The sequence below is a fragment of the Pagrus pagrus genome, assembly GCF_965226575.1.
Source record: "Pagrus pagrus genome assembly, chromosome: 8".
In the NCBI taxonomy this organism is placed as follows: Eukaryota; Metazoa; Chordata; class Actinopteri; order Spariformes; family Sparidae; genus Pagrus; species Pagrus pagrus.
The window spans coordinates 12,527,636-12,549,589 of record NC_140192.1 but is presented as its reverse complement, the minus strand read 5'-3'; the positions used below and the strand labels follow the sequence as shown (position 1 = coordinate 12,549,589).

At 39.9% G+C, this 21,954-nt stretch overlaps 1 protein-coding gene across 1 annotated transcript in view; it reads right to left on the bottom strand.

Moving 5' to 3' along the window:
- aacs (acetoacetyl-CoA synthetase) overlaps positions 1-21,615 on the bottom strand; it is a 35,951-nt gene extending 14,336 nt beyond the window's left edge. Inside the window, exons 1-10 of the mRNA XM_084359269.1 lie at positions 21,293-21,615; positions 19,887-19,990; positions 18,184-18,304; positions 16,143-16,256; positions 10,732-10,829; positions 9,360-9,474; positions 8,741-8,822; positions 8,467-8,620; positions 6,253-6,333; positions 5,111-5,235 (exon numbers count right to left, since the gene is read on the bottom strand). Coding sequence (XP_084215395.1) covers positions 5,111-5,235; positions 6,253-6,333; positions 8,467-8,620; positions 8,741-8,822; positions 9,360-9,474; positions 10,732-10,829; positions 16,143-16,256; positions 18,184-18,304; positions 19,887-19,990; positions 21,293-21,431 — 1,133 coding nt within the window. The 5' untranslated portion in view covers positions 21,432-21,615. The remainder of the gene's footprint in view (positions 1-5,110; positions 5,236-6,252; positions 6,334-8,466; positions 8,621-8,740; positions 8,823-9,359; positions 9,475-10,731; positions 10,830-16,142; positions 16,257-18,183; positions 18,305-19,886; positions 19,991-21,292) is intronic.
- Between the last annotated feature and the right edge of the window lie 339 nt (positions 21,616-21,954).

The following is a 21,954-nucleotide window of genomic DNA, read 5'->3' as shown; positions in this document are numbered from 1 at the left end:
TGTCCTTCACCCAGGGAAGAACTGACATATAAAAATGGACCACTGTGTTCTTCTCAGGAGCTACAGGAACGATTTCAAACCGCTGTTCAACCAAAAAAAGCAACAAATACCAAATTTATTACGTACCTTGGTGTTATATGATGTAATACAAGGGGAATTGTTCAGCATGACAGACAGCCTCCATATCATGACAACAGTGATTTTAGTTGCTTCCCTTCACAAACATCCTCAGCTCCCCAGAATGCAAAAGTTTTTTTTTCATGCATTACTGAAAACGCAAACACGCTAAAAGCTATTTTTCCAACAGCACTTCACTCTCATTCTGTTATCTAGCATTGTCGAGCAGTCTCTACTTTCTGCTATAGAGCATTCTCCCTTTGTGCTACAGCCTAACCCTGTGGCAGACAATCAAGTAGAGGCCGACGTGGCAAAGTAAATCTACAGTAAATCCATGTGCTGCATTTAACACTTCAAAAACAAGTGTGGGTGTTGTTTAGTTTGTGGATAAATAATCTTTGTAAAGAATTTAATTAAGACTTGAGTCTCCACTTTATAACATTTAGACACAGCTTGAAGACAAGGGGATATTTTAAATTATAAAGCCCACATGTCTAAAACTGTGACTCAGCTGGCAAGATGCAATCTGCTAAACTGTATCCTCTAAAAGAAGATAACTGAGAATGTTGCTTGCAAAAGAGAACATTTCCACAGTTGATACAAAAGTATAGGGGATATAGACTTTTTCTGACAAATTCGCTCAACACATAATGGACAATACATGTAAGAGACAAGAAGATCCTCAGAGAAAACAGAGAAGCCTCCAGAGTCCTGTGGAAAACATGGAACCTGTCACAAGTATAAATGTTGTAACCTTTTCCATGCTTTACCCAGGAATGCTGCAGCTTTTGTTTTCACTACGGCCTCTGTGTGGAGTCTCACTAAATCTCTCTTTCCTACATGACACAGAGAGGAAGAATTGCCAGAGCACTTAGAGGTGAGGTGGCATGCAATAAAAGGTGCAGAAGACATTGACATACATGCTGCCAATGCATGAAACTTCTTCTTGTTTGTGGAAATAAATGACTTTCTGAGGAATGTTTCAGTTCATCACTGACATTGCTTTGGACTAACAGATATCTGCATGCAGAATCTGTAGGCAGAGTATTATTTCCCAATTATGTTTGAGCAGGGTTGCATGCAGGTAAACAGTCCGTGTAGAGAGTAAAAAAAGGTGTAATGACTTGGCTGAAATGTAATCTTGAAACCCATTGGCTATCGTCTGATGAGAATTTAACTTTTTTTTAGGCATTTTTAAACTTGAGACTACTTCTGCAATGGTTCACATTAGTTAGATAGTCTCTAAAGGCAGATTCTCAAGATGCCGTGAAGTACAAAAACCTTCTGGACAGCAAAAAATAAACTAAATATAAATCTTTTGAGACACTCCCATATGCTTCAGTCTCCCCTCATCTTTTTTTCCTTTCTCAAAGTAGCAAAACTTTAATAATCCATTTTGGCAAACAGAAAACTTGTTGTGTAAAATCACCACTCCTTTCCCGTAATTGAAAATGCATCTCTCAAAAAATATCCATACGGACATTTAAACTGTAATTGACAATTGTTAAGTGTGATGAGGCTCAGGAATTTGACAGCAAAGTGGTTATTACAATTCCAAAAATATCCAAATTCAAGGCAGTGGAGGGAGGAAGCCTCAATGTACGTTTAAGACTCTCCAAGCATCTGACAGATTTAGCCCCAATTAAAACATCCAACCTCAATTCAGAAGATGCCGGTGTAAAATATTTCATGTCAGCTTCTCCCAGAGGGTTTTTCCACATAGCGCTGGGATCTGGAAAATGTGTCTGAGGTGGCATCATCAGCACTTAATTGGTTCAGAAATCCTCACACGGTTTAAAAGCTCCCATCTGTCTTTCTGACGTAGTGACAGCCCTCTATTGCATTACTTTATGTGGGTAATGAAAATAATATTCTAGCCTTGTCAACTCTACTTTCCATTCATCATTTTAATTCTTTTTGGGGAAAACCAGCAGTGTGGTTGAAAGATGAGAGCAGCTATCCCAATCAAAAAGCTACTTCAAACCAAACAATACTGTAGTTGTTGACTAAGCATTACATTTAAGAAACGGGAAAAATCTCTACTCTATCAAAGAACCAATCATCGCTTAAAGATCCTGATATATTTAATAGTTCAATTGACTAGGAGCTCATTAGCTTTGGGATCTACTGACACATCTTGCTCTAAGTTTTTGCAGTGGAAGTACTTTTTTTTGACACACTGGCTCAAAAGTTTCCACTACTCCCCATCTGTGTCAAATCTTTCTGCCCATTGCTCCCCTCCTTGCTAAAGGCAATATGCCATCTCTGTTGAACTGAAGACATATCTGTGGTATCAGTGCCTTAAAGGGTCTTCCTTTTTCTGAACACAGTGCATTTTTTTCAACATTTCACCACAGGCTGACTGACTGCGCACACTCACACCCAGGAACTACCTCATATGACACAATCTGCAACTGCTGTCTCTACAGCTGGGTCGTTCAAGGACACATCAGGTTCAGAAAGAATTCAGCATGGACTTCCTCCAACCCTTTACTAAGTAGTATTTGTGAAATGTCAAATTTCTTCGCAGACGACACACATTCCTCTTGTTACAGTGATGTATTTAAAATATTTAGTGTGTAATTGAATAAAAACTTAAGAGCATAACTAAATCTATGTTTGTCGGTAATGAAAAATGGATGATTAAGTCACACTGTCATAGTTTTTGATTCCAAATTTAATGCAATATTGACTACTTAAATGTTTCTTTGTACATCTCCTAGAAAGAGAAACGTATCTTGAAGCAATTGAATTGAAACGAACAAAATGAATGACTGAGTAAATGAATTAAAATGCTCTAGAGAATATAATAATTTGATCTAAGATAAAAAAACAAGAGAATTACTTGACGTCTCAGAGCTGAGCTCACACACTCACATACCTTTTTCGTCCCCAGAAGTAAACAATGGAACATGTGGAAAATATATACGCTCACTGTCTTCTCAATTAAATTTGAACCAATCAGCTGCCTGCCTGCACACATACACTCAAACATCATTGTCCTTGAACATTTCCTCTTTCTTCTTACCGTCTTCACAAGACAATAGAAGATCAATACTGGGTTTAGCATCTGCTGTTTATAATGGTGATAGCGGTGGTGGTGATGGGAGAGAGAGGATGATATCCTCTGTGCTACTTTGAATGTGAACCTACAGTTGGTAAAAATATATATTGAATCATATAAAGGATATATACAGTACAGTAGGTGGGTGTGTGGTTATACACTATGTACAGTACTGCTGCTATTATAAGACTTATCCTCTCGCACCTCATGTTCCTCTTACCTTTTCTCTTCCACCTCATTATTTTATTTTATTGTATATAGTATTTTTTATAGTTTATTGACCTGGTATTTGTGAACTTATAGCTGATAACACACCGGTGGTGCCAAAACTTTTTTCCTTGGAGGGCCAAAACTTTATCGTAATGAAATGTACTATTGTGCAAGATGTTAAATTTTACCAGGATCTCAAGTTTCCTTAACTTTCTGACCTCCTGCATTAAGTGTCACTCTGTCAGTCATGCTTAGATAATGAAAAATGATAAATAATTAAGGATGCAACATATTTAAAGAGCATTTTACCTTACAAAACTTCTGAATTTAAACATCTGGTGGGCTGAAATAAACCTTATTGCAGGCCAACTTTGGCCCACTGGCCCCACATTGGGCAGACCCTGATCTACACATTCCGATACAGTAGGTCATGATACGCACCTAAGTTGGTTTGTAATGCCCCACTGAAAAAGAAGGAGAAGAAGAAGAAGAAGAAGAAGAAGAGTGCAGCACACTGTTGTCTTGCTCGTGAGTGTAAACTGCTGCACCTAAGTAGAGCCAGCCATGCAGTGTGGACTACAGAGCCAAACTTGTCATCACAAGTTTGGGTGGACATCTTAGCCTTTCTTACACTCAGCTATCATGTGCATCCTCACTCGAGGTTTCAGCTGTCCTGGCTGGTTTGAAGTTTGACCTGAGTTCTTGGTTCATCCAGATTTCAAGCATCGCCATCAATCTCAATGACAACAGGCTTAAGGGATGGCTAACCCTGCTGACTTAAAGTATGCCTGTGAGGCCTAATACGACTCAACAGTGCACTTTCGAAATAACAAAGAGGCAACTCGTCTTTTGTGATCAATAAGGAAGTTTGGAGAGCATTTGAGACTGATTTCTTTTAGAGTTATGAGAAATGGTATATTGAATTGTCTCAATACATTCACTACATCCAGCAAAACTCTTGCATTGCTTGCTTCTGGCTGGAGACTTGAAATGGAGTTTTGCCAAGTTCGAAAAAGTCTGTTCCTATTTTCCATTGGGATTTTCTTAAACTATGCACAAAATAATAGCCCTGCTTATCTGTAGTGTATAAAATGAAGCAAAGTTATCTCCATTACCCTCTCTATACTTGATTTCCCCCTTCTGTCTCTTTTCGCTTCCTCTCCAACAAAGCCATCCTTTTGAAATCCTCTTCCCTTCTCCCTTCCCATTTAAATAAGGGGTAATAAATGAGTAAGTAAATAATAAATGTTTATTGTATGATCAGTTGCAGAGGGTCTCCACTCCTGATTCGCATTATAAACAGCAGACATCTTTATTCATAGGGTCTCCTCTTGTATGCGAGTTGTCAATTAAGTAAACACATTATCAATTCTGTTGTTTAAAACTAAATCTCAAAGGAAAACCTTTCCCTTAGCTGACACTCTCTTTCAACTCTGAAGTCTGTATAGCCAGATCTTTCTCCTTTCATTGTCTGGTTTGTTTCTGTGTGCTCTATGTCTGTCTCTTTGTCGCTCACCAAAAGAAATAATAGAAATGGTGACAAATACTTTCATAACAGGAGTATGTTTTCAAAGGGCAATCTAAATTCGGGGCTTAAAAATAAAAATCAATTTAAAGCAGAAAGCATCAAACAGCAAAACAATTCAGTCACTGTCACTCCCTTTTGTCTGCCTCTCCTGTCCCGTTGTGTGTGTGTGCATGAGTGTGTGGCTAACTCACCCCAGCTGGTCTGTCAGGTTCCACAGTACATTGGGCGTGGGCATTAGTGGTGAACCATCATATAAAACCACTGAGGCTCCGACTGCCAGAGCAGACACCAGCCAGTTCCACATCATCCAGCCGGTCTAAGGACAATGTGCACGTACAGTCACACAGACAGATCCAAACACAGCGGTCAGTTTATCTGGTATAAACACTCCTTTCTCATCAACATGGATAAATGGGTAGCAAAATTGAGAACTCCTGCGGACTTTGAGTTCTGTATCTGAGGTTCACATGATTGTTTTTCTCGCTTTTCTGCTTGCTGAGCTTCAGACAATTGACTGCAGAGCAGAATACACTGTGCATGTAGCGTATGACACATGCAGCTTCAATTAGTCAGTTAATCAATTCCCTTGATTGAAAAGCAACAATGCTGATCAACTATTCATAAAGCAAAAAACGTGAAATATTTGCATGGGAGATGTGAGCAGAGAGAATAAGTGGGTGTGTATGTTTGGCCGTGTTTGTTGCCAATAAAAACCTGCAGTGTAATATAATAACAATAACTGCCAAATAACATTTACATTTGAATATTGAAAAAAACAATAAAGGCATTAAGAAACAAATGTTAAATACCAGCAATTGTGCAAACTTGTATTTTTCAGAAAAGAGGCATTTAATTGCAATAACCTTAAAAATAACCACATTATATGATAGCAATGCTTGACAGAATCAATGTCTAAATCAAGAAAATGTGCGCTCGTCTATTTGTTCCCAACCCCAAACGAAAATTTTCATCTAATCATGTGTAAAACACACAAACACACGAAGAAATGGAGCTTTAATGAACATAAAATGGTCTTCCTTAGTGTTTATAATCAAAAGGAGCTTGGGTCTTCTAGGAATAACTAAAAATTATGCACAGCTCTGACCTTCAGCGCTCAGTGCTGCTCATTAGACAAGATCGGTTTGTGTGTATGTGTGTATGTGTGTATGCGTGTGTATGTGTGTATCCGTGTGTGTGTGTCCTTGTGACCAGCCTCATGATTAAAAATACCCCACAAAACCTAGCACTCTACCCCTGCTGGTATCTAAGATGAGACAACTTCAAAATTTGGGAACCAGGAGCATCCTTATTGTGAGAAGGTTTCTGGACCTACCGTGGTGTAGTAAATGATGACATCACTGCTGGTCATATTGCCATGGAGAACGTGTTCTTTCAAGTGTTGGATGAGCGTGCCCTGCAGAGACCGAACGAGAGAAGGAGAGATAAAGAAGTGTTTTTGTTAGTATTTTAATCATGACATTGAAAATAAAAGACTTTCACCTTTGCTGATGAATAACCAGGCTGTAATTTAAATACTCCTACCTTTAAGTCCGAACAAAATCACCTAAACAACTGGAAAAAAATATTTCTAAACCCTCTTCTCAATAGTGCAGAAATAAGCTTCTGATCAAGACTACGACACACAGCACATGCAAGCACTTCTTTTGACGAAAAAGGCAATTTGTGTAAAGTGTGAATTCTCCCACAGTCACCAACCCATCACAGTTGGATAGGTTATTATCGCTGGTGGTGCGTATAAACTGAGTATGTGTGACCGTGTGTGTGTGTGCTTTAGTTTTGAGCCTATGTGTACCTCTCTGTTCGCACAAACAGGTGTGTGCGTGTGTGCATGTAATGTTTGGCAGGACTCAGCTGCCATACCCGTCCTTTGGTGCGTGCCATCTTGCTACTGACAGCATGTTAACAGAGCCGTAACAAAGCAGAAAGCACAACAGTGCCGGGGCTAATTGGTAGAGCCAGAGAGGACTGCCAGCGTCACGATGTGGACTGTTTTCACCATCGCATTACTGTCCAATTATCGGCAGCATGGGGAGAAGGAGGGGGCAAAAAAGAAAGAGAGGGGAAAGGAGAAAGAAAGAAAAATGAGCTATAGACGAGAAGAAGTAAAGCAGGGAAAAAACTTAATGAGAATATTAGAACTAAGTGGGGAAAAAAAGAGAAAATGCATCCAAGTTAGGGATAGAAGAGCTGATGTGAGAGGAGGCAAATAACAAAAAGAGAAAAGAAACAATAGGTGTGTGTGAAAGCGAGAGAGAGAGAGGGAGAGTGACTGATTTGTGAAAAAGGTGTGAATGCATTTGTCTGAGTGTGCTAACCCATTTTGAATGTTGAGTGTTTCAGCCTTCAAAGTGCAGTGGTCCTTTTTAAATCACACATTCATCTGAGGCTCTCACTCACTCAGATGTGGTATGTAGCAGGAAGTTTAAAAAAAATGTCATTCATACACTCTCTTGAGAGCCAATAACCTTTCTAAGATGTGCTGATGGAGGTTTGCTGCCATCTTGTGGTGCAAAGTGTAACATAAACCTAAATGACAGAAGTATACGTAAGAGTCCATATTGTTCACAGAATGAGAATAAAGGCATGGCTGTCAATACATCAACACATTTTGCATGTCTTGAAGGATCACATCATAATCCAGTGGTTTTACTCCTTGTGTGTAGTGTGTGAACCATGACTGGATCTGTGACAGCTGTAATGTTAAAGAAATGGGTGCTTTCATTGGCCTTTAAAAATAGGATCACATATTCATGGTTAAAAGCTCCAGGGAAGCTACTAAATGGACTTTGTAATTAAAGTTTTTCATCTCCACTTTCCAAGAACAAGGATTATATTTTAATGTTAGCTCTCCGGCCAAAAGTGACTAAGAAATCCTTGAAATGCTTGGGGAAAAATAAACATTCGAACATCTATAATTCCATAAAAACTGAGCAAACTCTTATCTGCTGATCAAGATCGTGTGATATGATCAAAAGCTCCAGAACAGCTAAAAATGGACCTTGTGGTGAGTTTGTAGTTGCTTTCTCAGCTGTAGAATTTAGGTTTTACCAAACAATTTCTAACCATTTTCTTCTCTTACTTCTTTTTCTGTCCTTCATCTTGAAAACATGAACCCGGCCTTGGCAACAACATCACCTTCACTTCAAATTGTCCACATGTGTATAAAAATGAATGGTGTGTACTGAATATCAAACTGTACATGTGGCCCCACCCAGGAGAGCTCTGCAAACAGATGGGACCAGTGTGTGTGTGTGTGTGTGTGTGTGTGTGTGTGTGTGTGTGTGTGTGTGTGTGTGTGTGTGACACAGCTGTGGTCTATCTCCAAAAAACAAAAACAGGAACAAAAGGGTCACTTTGTTCTGAATTCTAAGTGTGTTTCTTATTCCTGATTTACATAATGTAATCATTTATAAAATGATCAGTGGTGTGTGCGACAAATTGCGTTTGTGCCAGATCAACAAACGAGGAAAATCCGAGGGATCAATAAATATGGTTTCGGTTTAATGGAGGTCTGTGTGTTTCTTACCCCAGCAGAGTGGACCATGCATTTAGGAGCTCCCGTGGTGCCAGAAGAGTACATGATGAACAGAGGATGACTGAACGGAAGCTGCTCAAACTCCAGCTGAGGAAACTGGTCGCCCTCGCCACGGCCAGACGCCAAGAAATCGTCTATAAATACGCTGAAAAAGAAAAGCAGACAAAAATGAGTCAAAGATTGATACCATATGTGGTAAAGAGAGTTTATCTGATCAGCTTCTCAGTTTTAACACCTCAGCGTGGTTGTATCCGCAGACACGTACCTGTTGGGGATCTTGGAGAGGTCGGTCTCGTGTTTGGAGCGAGCGTAGGGAATCACCACGACTTTCTTCAAGTCAGGCAGACCTACAGAGAGAGAGAGAGAGACAGTGAGTTTTGTTTCTTCACACTTAAGAGAGTTACCAGAGGAATCGCGTTGTCATTTCAAAGAATAGGAAACAACACATTTTCTTTTTCTTGTTCACAGAAGATTTTTTTGTAAGGGACTCAAAGATGCTTAGTAACTCTGTGGACATCCTGTGGTAGCAGATGAAGAGATCCCACTTCATACTTTAAATCTATCCAGCATCTGTTATGTGTTAAATCTTATGACAGTTTCATTTGAAACACTGTTGAAACCCAGGGGAGCAAATATATCCTACTCTGCTGGTCTAAATGCTAATTTCTCTTTCTACTTGTTAGCAGAAATGTTTTTAATTGCTGTAAGGAGGTCAAAACCTTTTTAACAACATGAAAAAATTCAGCAGGCATTACCACTCATTAGTTGAGGAAGCAAAATGTACTTGTCTCTTTAATTAAACAATGGTAATCCTGGAGTGGGTGCAGACATTCAAACCAAACTTTTTTTAAATGTACACTCAGACACATTGTATGGATGCCAACCTTTGACAACACTGATGAGCTTTTCCATGTGGTCGTGCGTTTTGCCGTTGTAAACCACAGCGGCGACAGAGAAGATCAGCTTGGGCTGGATTTGAGAGAACCTGTCAAGAACACCCTGAGACCAAAAAAAAAAAAAAAGAGAGAGAGAGGGTTAAAAGTATGAAAATGAAAAGCAAGAATGAATAACTAGAACCGCAGATAACCCCCAAGTCTGCAAAAACTCTGCAGGAAATTAAAGAAAAATATTTGAATTTATGTTACCCACAAGGCTCAGGAAAATAAATCTGAAATGGTCGTGTCAGACAGAAAGGAATTCTGAGATTAAATAAGAGCTTAGGGGAGAGGAATAAGGAGTTTTAACTAAAAATGAGAGCACTGGAGTAAGAAGACAGGAAAATAAAATTCATAATTTACTGCAGTAAGAGCTTTCCCTCCAATATTTATGCTCTGCTTAGTCTCCGATTCAACATAATTTCTACTTGAGTACAGATAACACCACTGCAAAATAGCAGAATATTAGTGGAAGCTGAGAATGAAGGAGGTGATGGCAGAGTAACAGTGTGATTCACACAGCAGGATGGAGATGAGCTTAGAAGTAAATGTGTGATGAATTTCATGACGAGTCTGCACAACATACATCAGACATCAGTACATTACAACCAAATTAAAGCATAAACTGTGAAAATAGATTCATTTAACTTCCTGCTCAGGGTGGAAACATGGTCAGATTGTGAAGTGTAATTCTCTGACTTGCCAGAGGGGACAGTAGCACACCAGAAACAAGAAGCAGAGCAGGAAATAGGACAGTCTCATGATATTTTGCCTGATGGACCTGATTCCTTATTTAAATCTCAACTCTGCTAACGGAAAGTCGGGTGAAGTGTTGTAGTCCACAAAAAATTTCTGGAGCTCGATGGCAAAACAGCATTTCTCCTTAACAACTGGAGTAGATGGGGATTTGTTTTAAAACAAGAAAAGTGAAACATAAAATGGCTCCATACAGCTCGTGCGGCGTAATCCAAGTCTGGAAACTCCGGAAGCTGCGAGATCCAACATTGATCTGAAAGGATGCTGTACACACCCTCAACACATGGTTGAGCTTGTGCAACCAGTTCAGACGCTTCACCTGACTTTCCATCGGCATCGGGGCGGGTAGATAAGGACTGAAGTGTCATTTTTGGTTTAACTTATCCTTTAAGGCTCTCCATACCTCCCTGCATGTGAAACTATTACAAAATCTAGTTTGAATGACTAAATACAATGAGACGGTAAAGTGTTGATGCCCCATCAGCTGATGTGGAATAAAAACTATAAATCAAATACACGTAAATAAAGAACTACAAGCCCAAAAGCAGTACAGCGCAGTCCTTACGTTGACTCCGAAGTCGACAGACGTGGAGCTCCAAATCGCTCCGATGCTGGCTGCTGCTAACATGGCCTCCAATGCATGGATACCATTGGGTAGGTATCCTGAAGGGGGAGAGAGGGGGGGGAACATTAATAATAAGCAGCAATCCATAAGATTGATTGTTATTAGAAATTACTATAGATCTATGCTGATCTATAAAAGTATAAAATATACATAATAACAAACTGACAACATGGCTACACATGTTGTTGTCCATAAGTGTATCATCAGCTTATTCACACTAGTATGATATCAACAGACAAATACTACTACTGTTATTATCAACACATTTCTAGCAGCACAGAATTTATGTACTTTCAGAAATAAGTTATGTTGCAATGTTGTTGCCCAAACCACACATCATATGTGACAAGAACATCAACTTTTGAGACAATATAGCATAGAAACATATATGTTATAATAAAAAAACAAATAGAATGAATTATACTTGAAGCAAAGACTCAGGAATGATTCTAAAGTTTGTTGGACTTTCAGTCATCTCGGTTATGTGATATCTAGCAGTAGGAAAATGAGAGCAATTGGATCGGTTCCGTCGTCTCAGTCTTATAACTGCAGACTATCACGCAGTAGGTCACCTCACTGAGAGAAGAGTGGAGGAAGACAAAGAGAGAGGGAGAGAGATATTGAGCAAAAAAAACGATCCGGATAAAAGGAGGCGAGAGGAAGAATGAGGATGTAAAAAGCGAGAGAGGGCGGGAGAGATGTGATGAATATCAACCAGGGCGGTGAGAATATTTCATTCCTAACAAGCAGAGCTGAGATCATAACTGCTGTCTTGCTGTGATATATTCCTTGATCAATATAGGAAATGGTGCCCAAGGACACTACAAGTCTTTTCACTAGACAGACTCACACAATCAGTGAGAGTGAGAGATAGAGCGAGAGAGAGAGAGAGAGAGAGCGACACCATGAACCATGGGAACTGAACAATGCCACATAGTAATGCACGGTATTGAAATTCTCACCATGATCTGCCATTCATTCATGTTTATCCTCAGTCAGTACGAATAGAGACACTTCATCTCGCTGCAATGCTATCATATCTCTCGTATTCACCGGATTTACTTATTATGCACTTTATCTGAGCTGCCAGGTGTCAATGCAGCCATTCAGTCGTGGGAAAGAGTAAGTAAGCGTGACTGGCTCCATGGTTAACTGGGTTTGAGCTAATTAGCTAACGGTAACTAGCTAGAGCCAAGGATAGCTAGCAAAGAGCAGCGGTTGTTGGTTACTCCGGTGATATCTTTTAGGTGAATTCTGGCCATATTTTACAAATGACCCCTTTAAGAGGAAAGTAACTGGTGTCAAATAAATGCGGTGGATTAAAGAATACAATATTTGCCTCTGGAAGTAAATGGACGTTGTTACATTCCACCAATATAAATACACAATAAACTGGCCAACCTTTAAACACAGGGCCGATAACATCCATCTAATCTAACATGATAAAACAGTGATACAGCTGGTAGTCTGACTGGTCAACTGCAACCACACTGTCACTTCCAATGAATCATGAGTAATCGTGGTTTTATTGGTTGTTTATGCTGACTCCTGCTGTAACCAGGAAGCTGATCCTGCTTGGATAACATCTCGGGCTGAGAGATTACCTGCCTGCTACCGGCTTTACCGGCAGACACTCTCATAAATTATTATCTTCTTACGCTGGAGCAGGACAGATAGCGTCATGGATCATAATCCTATGACAACACCTTGCCTGACTGCCTTTGTGGCAACTATAACAGTATGAATCACTATCTTTCTACGCTGCAGCAACACTGGTCTGCGTGCATGTTGATAACCACTAAAAAAAAAAAATGGCTACTGTATTTTCACCCTACAAATTCATAAAGTAGAAGGTGAATTGGAGAACAAGTTGCAAGATAACTTTGTTGTATTCTTCTCGTTAAAATTCATGTTTTAGCAGTGTGAGATGAGCAGTGATTAAATAATGGTTACAGAGACAGGATGTCACGACTGGCGACACTGCTTTGGAATCAGCTGAATCCTTCCTGGACAAACTTCTGTTGACGCGGCGTGGAAGAAGACTCTTAATCCCTGTGAAGCTACTCTGTGGTAAACTTTGAATATACCAGGGAGTTTAAATAATTCAAGTCTTTGCACAAAGGCTTGTGGAAATGTCTTGTTAACATAGTGATGTCAGTGTCACTAAACAAAACACATTGGGTTTGCCTTTGAGTGACTTTTCTCCCTCATAATATAATTGCTAAGCTAACTGTTATTATGTTACTGTTATTGAATTGTGTATTGTTTTTACCCATGTTAACTTACTAGCAGTTTCCTTATTCACTGCCCTTGTGGGTGCATCATTATGTTTGTTGACACGCCCACTGTCGATCAGCAAATGAAACTACCCACGTGCATGTGTGTCTTTGTGAGTGTTCATACGACAAACAAACTGGCGACACAGCTGGACTTTTACATTCCCTATGTCTGATCTGTAAAGCTTGGAATTTAAATGTGTTAAAACTTTGTAACAATGAGCTCCGCTTTTTTAGTCGTTTTGAAATTCAACTGATAATTGAATATTATACCAAAGTAATAATGCACCATTCAAGTGAGAAGTATGTTTTCAGTTTGATTCTCGTAAATTCCCTCTCCTTAAACAGCCTGGGTTCAAACTTTTTAATGAAATAAGAGTATTTTTGTGCTTGGCAACTCACTTATAAATGGACTAATTAGTCACTAACAAAATAATCAAAGGGCCGGAATTAGGTTGTTAAAGGGCCGCATTTGGTCCACGGGACGGCAGTTGAATATGTCTGTCTTGAAGTATCAAGAGTATAAACCACCTGAAAACTGTGGTCAGAATCACTTTTTGTCTTTTACATGTCAGTGAAAGACTTCATTACCTGCTACAGACACTTTACAGAGGTCAATGAAGTTTGAAAAACTAAATTGTTACTTACTGTCATTCTCAACTTCCTTATTAAACACTTAATATTTTGTAAAAGTAACTTTTATGCTTCATTCTTTCATGCGTTTCTCTTCCCGCCACATTGTTTTCCTGCTAAGCATGACTACATTTGGAATCACAGGCATACCAAACAAGCCACGTGTCACACCGAAGTGTGTGTGTGCGTGTGTGTGTGTGTCATGCTAGTTTACGTTTTTCTTTAGTTTCAGCTCCTGTTGTTTCATTTTAGTTTTATATTATCGGCTCCACAGTCATATTAGTCAACACTATGAGACTGTGTCTGTTTCCTGTGACACATAATTAAAAGAATATGCATTCCCCAGTGGATGAATGGTGGGCGTGAAGGCTGGATACAAGCTACGTAAGAGGGTGGAGTCCAGTGTTGAGAATGACGCGACCAAGGAGACGAGCAATGGTACTAAATAGTGCGTGTGTGTGTGTGTGTGTGTGTGTGTGCGTGTGCGCTGGGTTGGCTCATGTCCAGCTATAAAGCTCGGTTGGTTTCATCAGCTAAGTGCTCATATATCTCCTGGATTACAGACACTGACAAGACATTTTAGTTACAACCTGCGGACAAGGACATCTCTGTCTCTAACACACACAAGTGAGCGCACACATTCAATCACACACATACAGATTTGTGTTAAGATACGTGAGGAGAGTGAGTGATTTTATTTTATTTGTTTACACGTGAGAAAAAGAGAAAAAGAAAAAAAGAAAGGAAAATGGGGAGAAGTGAGAGAGGAGGCATGAAGTAGCTGGGGTTTCGTTCTTTTTCCCTATGTGTGTTTTTTCTTTTACAGCTCTCTCCCCCTTCTCTGCCCCCTCCCACCATCCCTCCTGCCTTTCTAATGAGATTCCCACAGAGCTTAAGTCATTTAGCTAATGGATTTCCCTCCCGCAATATCCATCTTTCCTTCGAGCGCACACACACAGAAACTTTCGTACACACCCTGGTCATTCATGAACAGTAGCTAGATACAAGCTCATGAACAGTGGCCATAAACTTAAACAGTTGCCTTCAAATAAGAGCAGGAAACCTTTTGCATACGTGAGGTCCAGGTATTTAGGTTCCTTGATTTTTAGACATTTATTTTTTACTGATCATGTCAGAATATAGTCTGAGGTTTGCCTTTTTTTTTTATCAAATAGACATAACAAGGAACTGACCCGTACAACCACATATTCTCTTTTACTAGCTAGTCTACTGAGGGGTGAGTTAAAAATATAGCCTTTGTTGACTGAGGTCAGAGTGATTCTTAAATACTTTTGTTTGTACAGATTTCCGTCCTTTAATACCTACATTTTTTGCTAAAGGTGTGTTAAGGACAAGCAGTACAATCCAGATGACCTATTCCTCATCAATTTTCTCTCTTCAAAAACACTCAATACCTCTTTCTATTGTGTCTGTTCTCTGTCATATCTATCCAGACAAAAACATCGACAATAAAAAGGCTTGTATTGGATGTGTTCAATCCAACTTAAGGGGAAAAAAGAGGATGTTTCAAAGAACTGAAGGTCCAGACATCTGAGATGCTACTATTTGACAACAACCCCTGCGTAACTGAAGCCGCTGATACTGACAAAGCACAAGCAGCTCAATACACATTACAGTGTTGTGGCTGGAAATGTGGCACCGAACAGAGAACGAAACAGAGAGTGAAAGATAAAACCCGGTGAAATTTGACATTCAAATACACTTTCGTTGTGTACAGCAATGTACAGCCTCCATCTGTAATCAAAGGCTTGCTGAACTATATCTAATACTTCCTGGTGACAAATAATAATACTGAAGAGAGAATTATCTGCAGTACAATATATAAGATAAATGCAGTAAAAAATTCCTAAACACATTTGACTTAATGCCAACAAATGGTTTCTGGTCAGCGAATGGTGCAGCTCAGAAGTTTGGGGTGCTTTTGTTCGACAACCACAAACTAACTTAACTCCAGATAGCTGAGTAGCTCTAACAGCTGCTCAGTGGCAGGTTATACTTTTTAGTTTTAGATCTGGATGAATGTATTGGCACATTGGGCCTTGCTGGAAAGCGTGCACGCTCAGCCATTCCTCCCTGTACAAATATGAATTTTTGAAAAGCTAAATGGTGCCTTTCATAAAGCGCTGCGACTGCCAAGACAGCCAGCCCTTCTTACCAATGAGCTCAAACTCGAACACACAGAGCTAACGTGAAAGAGCCAGTGTCCATCTCATGCTGCAACAGGTTGAAGACAGTAGAAAGAAGGAGGAAGAGGATGAAGAAGAGTGGAAGACAAAGAAATACGAAGAAATAAGTCGAAAGGAGAGCAACTCATTTGGCATCACTTGGAAGAGAAAAGTTATAGAAAATGCTGATGCCATTTTTTTCCATTCTCTCTTGTTTTCCCCTTGTAAGACAAAGAGAAATAAATCCGAGACTTACCTACAACCCTGTCCCCAGTCTGGATGCCCATCTTCCTCATGGCTGCAGCAAACAACGCCACATCGGACCTCAGTTGCCCATATGTCACCTTCACAATCTCGTCATTTGCCTCCGCTGGTAGACAGAAACACAAAGACGAGTGAGACACGTACATATCAACAGAAAATGTATCTGAGACCTGGGCATATTTTGATAGGTTTGGACATTTTAGGTTTTGTGCATCATAAAGTGACTGGAACTTTTATTTATGGGTTGATTTAGATGCCAATAAAACTCCTGAAATTCCAATCCATGGAAAAGAAAAACAAATAGGCAGAGATGAAGACATAAATGAAGAATGATAGTGAGGCAGGACAGAGCCACAGACAGGAATAACCTTCTTGTCTCTAAGTAATAGTTTCCTGACATTCACAGAGGCTCCACAGAATTGTGACCAATGGTTCTTCTCATAATTACATTACAGCTCCTAAGGAAGGTTGTTTGTATGTGTACAGCCCACTCTGCCTTACATACACACAGATAAGGCAATGAAGATGGGCAGACCCATTAGTATGTGACAGACCTGAGAGATAGAGCAGGGAGCAGCGGTTAAATCTGATAAAGAAGTGACGTGTGGGCCTCACCGCTGCATCGCTTCTGTAATCTGATGCACCCTCAACTATGTTCCTACGTGTCTTCCTAACTTTCTTTCTGCTTAGTTGATTTGTGAATAGAAATTGTGAAGATGAAACAAAACAGAGAGTAAACACAATCTGTGCGCCTCAGGGGACAAAAAAACCCAATCTCTAAGGCGTACGGGAAAACTGGAAGGGGAAAGCTCAGCTTTCTAAAAGTTGCCCTGGGAAGAAGTTCCATAACACCAGATGCAGAATGCAAAAATGCAAACAAAAAAAACCCATGAAACTGACCTGTTCCTGCCTGTTTGAGTGTTTAAAGATGTGCTTTATGAGTGAGAACAAAACAGAAAACTGGAAAATTCAATTTCCGACAGAAAATGTGTAAATGCTCAAAGGAATCTCAAAGCATTGCTGAAAAATGCATAAATACAGAACCCATTGCCTTAAAATCTGCATTTGAAAAGTTGCATTAAAGTGCTACAAAAAATCTGGCCTCTAAAAAAATGTAAAACTGACAGAACTGGAAGCTGAACTGCATTACCTAAAGTAGCTGTGAGTTAAAATGCATTGCTAGGAAAGCTGAAAGCTAAATTGTAATACTTTAAAAACTGGATGTTGACATAAATTGCCAGAAAAGGGCTAAAGAAGAAATTATTTGTTTTGACACCAGACAGATGAACTGCATTGCTAAACACTTTGGAACAAAAAAGGCATTGCAAAGCCTTGCTGAAAATGCAGGATGATGAATGATGACAATAATGAAGTAACTGCTGATTGCATAAAGTAACGGCAACAGAATAATAACACCATCAGTGTTTAGATTGGTTACCCATAAACCTCGCTTTCACTATGCAATTTTGTCAGCCATGGAGCATGAAATCTCCTGAGAAAATGGTGATCCAGTCAGGCACGCCGCATGGCACCATTTTTTTTTATTTGCTTTCACGTCTCCATTACAGACTAAACAAATTGATAAAGTCAAACTTGTGCTGTGTTGTTGGTGGTTGCTACTCTGTGGAAAACAGAAACAATCCGGTTGTCTTTGCAACAGCAGCGCCCATGATAATGCACCTCAGAAACAAATGCCAGACATAGACACTGAGCTGCATTATCTAAAGATGCTAAGTGCTGAAATACATTGGTAGAGAAGCTGGAAGTTAAACTGTAATAATGCCAATGGTTTTCCCCTCAAAAGATAGAAAAAACAGTTCGTGTGTGCGTTTCTGAAACAGCTCAAGTCTGAATTTATCGACAACTAAAAAGGCAAAAAAAGACTTAGCATCAATCCACTGAAACTCCAAAGATTAAGGATTTGATTCCCACTAGAGATCACCAAAGACAACATTCAAGGTACAGCACTGTGTCACACTTATTGCTGTATGTCACACAGCTTTCAACCAGCGTCATGTACTTCATATACTTACTTGCAGCGTAGAGAGCGACTTTGTCCTGGTCTGCATGTTTGAGCAGGTTCTCTGCGTAGTTGAGCCGAGCCCCTTTAAACCACTCTGGAACATCTGAGATCCGTTTGGAGACATCAACAACCTGGTGTACACCCATAAAACACACATCAGGAACACACACCGGAGAGACATTGTGACTGACATAACCATGCTGGCACAGAACCAAGCTGCGTCCTGAATATGTTTCTTACTTTTTAATTAAAATGCTTGGTATCGATCAAATAGGCAACACACTATACTGTATAGTGAAATAAATGGATTACACAAACAGAATATCTCTGAATTGTTATGCAGGACTGAGACAGAAGTATTCAAAAGTGAAAGCCACTGTTTTATACACTAATCAAGCATATGCATCTACCACTATAACACTGATTGTCTGATTGTGTCACTGTTCTTAAGACAGAAACAACTCACTGTGCAGCACTGTTACAAAATGTCTGATTAACTGTTTAATGGTTGATGAAGGTTCTCAGTGATCCAGTTCATGGTAATTCGAAGTGCTATATTGTAGACAACTGGAACTGGAAAGTCCAGCTGCCTACAGTATAGCACTTAGAACCAGTTAATTGTTTCCCTGTCTTCCCTCCGATGTCTGCTGGGGCTGCGAAGCTCAGAGAGCATTAAGTGCATAATAAAATGTATGACTAAAAAAAGAACATGTGGCCAATGTGACGTGGAGAGTGTTATCCATGTGTACAAAAAGGGTGTGTTAACAACATGGCTCTGCACCTTAAGCTCAGACTCCACCTATGTGACTAACAGATCCTGGAACTAATCAACATTAAGAGGCTTGACAGTAAATCAAATGAACACATGTATGAAGATAATTCATTCAATTCTATTTTTGCTTTTTAATGTAACCTTGATAAAATAGGTACAAATCAAACGAGGTGAATTGGGAATTGAGAAAAAATGAATCTGCCATGTGAAAGTTTTAGCTGCCCATTTTTCTCTTCTTGTAGCAACTGTAGGAGATTTTCCTGTATTCAAAAATTGAAAGGTTAGCAGTTCATGTATCTGCTTATGTAGGATGAATCCTATCAGACTGCTGCCTTTCCAATGAAAATGATGATAAAGGAAGACTTTCAACCAACTCATAATAAAAGAAGGAAGTTATTTGGTCATACAGTACTTTAGAAAACACTGTTCATGATCACTACTTTTTTTTATCTTACAGTAGATATCTACATGCATGTGGATGAGAAAGCTGACTGTCAGGCCACAGGAGCAGGACAACAGGGCGTAACATTAAAACAACAATCCAGCAACATGTTGCGCTCTTTCTTGTAGCTGTAGACTGCCAGCCCTACGAACACATCCTTCCAGATAACTCAAGGATGGGTTTGTTGCAACACAAATGACAAACTGTCAATCACATGTGAAAAAAATAGTGAAATATGATAACTGTCAAACTCAACACAGTACATTGTATTGTGTTTGGAAATTTGGTGATAAATTAATTGGTGATAATGAAGGTGACCCAATAGTAACATGTTATGCTCAAAGGCACAGTGTTACACAAAGGGGTTGTGTATGTCTGAGGTATGCCGGCAGGTACACTGCCGAACCTAAAAAACGCATTTGTTGGCACCATTCTCTTCTATCATTTGTATTTTTTTTTAATCTTCAGATGACAATGTACCCGCAGAGGTTGGACTCACCTCTTCGTACGGTTTGGAGCTGACTACTCCGCAGAAGCGCCACACCTCGCCCCAGAACTCTGAGTAGCTGTCCACCGACCACTGGTACAGGTCATTGTAGTTGGCTAGAGGACAGAGAATCAGTGATTACTACAGATTTTTAACAGAAAGATAAATGACAATCAGCTCGTACACAGAAGTTTCTACAGTTGACATGAAAACATCAGACATTAGTACAAGGCAAATTGATTACTTGCAAAATCATGGGTTGATATCAGCCTCCATGGCCCTGTCACAAAATTCCTACACAACTCCAGCTTTCTCCACAGAATTTATAAGGAATGTCAAAAGTCAAAAGTGAAGCTCAGTTGAATTCAGTCAGTGGGTACATTATTACCTGAACTGTATACACCAACACTGTAAGGTAAATCCCTTATTCAGATTTGGTTTCTTCTCTCAAATTAATTGTGTGTATATAGCTCAAAATCACAATCACATTGCCTCAATGGGCTCCTGAGGAAGAGCCACAGAGGAAGGGTCCATCTCCCAGGAAGGACAGACAGACATGCAGTAGACGTCAGGAGTACAGAACAAAACAACAAAATCACAATTTACAAATTTCATTGACAGAATATCTGATCCATTTAGAAGTTAGCTTCTGACCCTTTAAAGCTAAGTAAGGATTACTTACAATCACACTAATCAGCTTGCATGTGTCTATGAGCTGCAAGCAAACCAGACTGGTGTTCCCTTATGGGGGCTGCTTGTTAAAAAAAAAAAATGCAGGATTTCAAAAGACATAAGTGTATGTGATTTAAGGAAGCGCTTCTAATCCGATCAATATGCTGGTAAGAACAAATGAAACTGGGTCAGAGAGAAGAGAAGGACCCAGAGATTTTTATTTTTTTACTTTACACACATCTGCCAGCATCTCTCTCCAATTACGCAACTCTCTCCCTTTCTCTGTCTCTCTAATCATTCATCACCCTGCAGACCAAGTTTTCCAGCATTCCTCCTGAACCCTGTTGAACCGTGCTGACACGGTATTAAAAGACACAATTGAAATAGGCCGCTCTCTTTAATCGCCTGGCAGCCCTCTTTTTGCTGGAGTAAACCACACCGAGCTGCAGCGTTATAAACAACTAATTACTTTCAGAGGGGGGGTGTGGTGAGCATGTTAGAGGCCATCTTTATTTATATTCCTACCTGCAGAGATGTGTTCATGCCACCATTAAACTGTCTAATGGCTAATGGTCATTTAATGCACAACATAGCCGTCTGTGTATAAGCTAGACAGATAGCAAGAATGGGGGGCACTGCTTTAGCGTTTTAGCTCAGATATGCAGCTTCGTATGACCATTAAAATAATATTCTCTCCCTGTCTGTGTCTCCATGTTTGTCTCCCTCCCTCCCTCCTCTCCACTCACCAAGATTAAGCCCGTAGTCCCCGTTGACCTGTATCCTAAACTTATCCATCTGTGTGTTCCTCTTTGAGTCCGGGTACCAAAGCACCTTGCTCTCCATATCCATAATCTTCTCGCTCTTCCCTTCCGTGTCTTTAGACATCTTCGTCCCCTTTGTCGGCTGCCAAAACACCGGTTAGCACGAGTCCCGAGCGCCTTGCTTTGAAGCTGTCTGTCCCTAAAGGTGAGTGCTGGTGTCAAATTAGACCACAGGCTAGCTGCTTAGTTTGAATGGCTGCGGGAATTAAGAGTGCCCGACAGCTAGCAAGGCTCACTGTCAAAGGCGAGCGTGCGGTGCAGCCCAGGAGAAGTGTCAGACCACGCCCCGGCGTCATGACGTAGACAGCGAGTGAAGTTCAAGAGCGCGCGGTGTTCAAGACTGTTGTCACACAGCATGAACTACACCTAATAGTGAACAAAAAGTCTTCTTTGATTGGACCCCTAGAGGATTCAGAGAAGCTTTTCCTCAATCTGCATGCACACATTTAATGATGTATAATTCTTAGATTATTGTTGAAACCCCTAATTCCACCAAGTTCAATATTTTCTGGCAGGTGTACTTTTCAGTTTCTCTATCTATCTATCTATCTATCTATCTATCTATCTAGATGGGACATTAAGTGAAT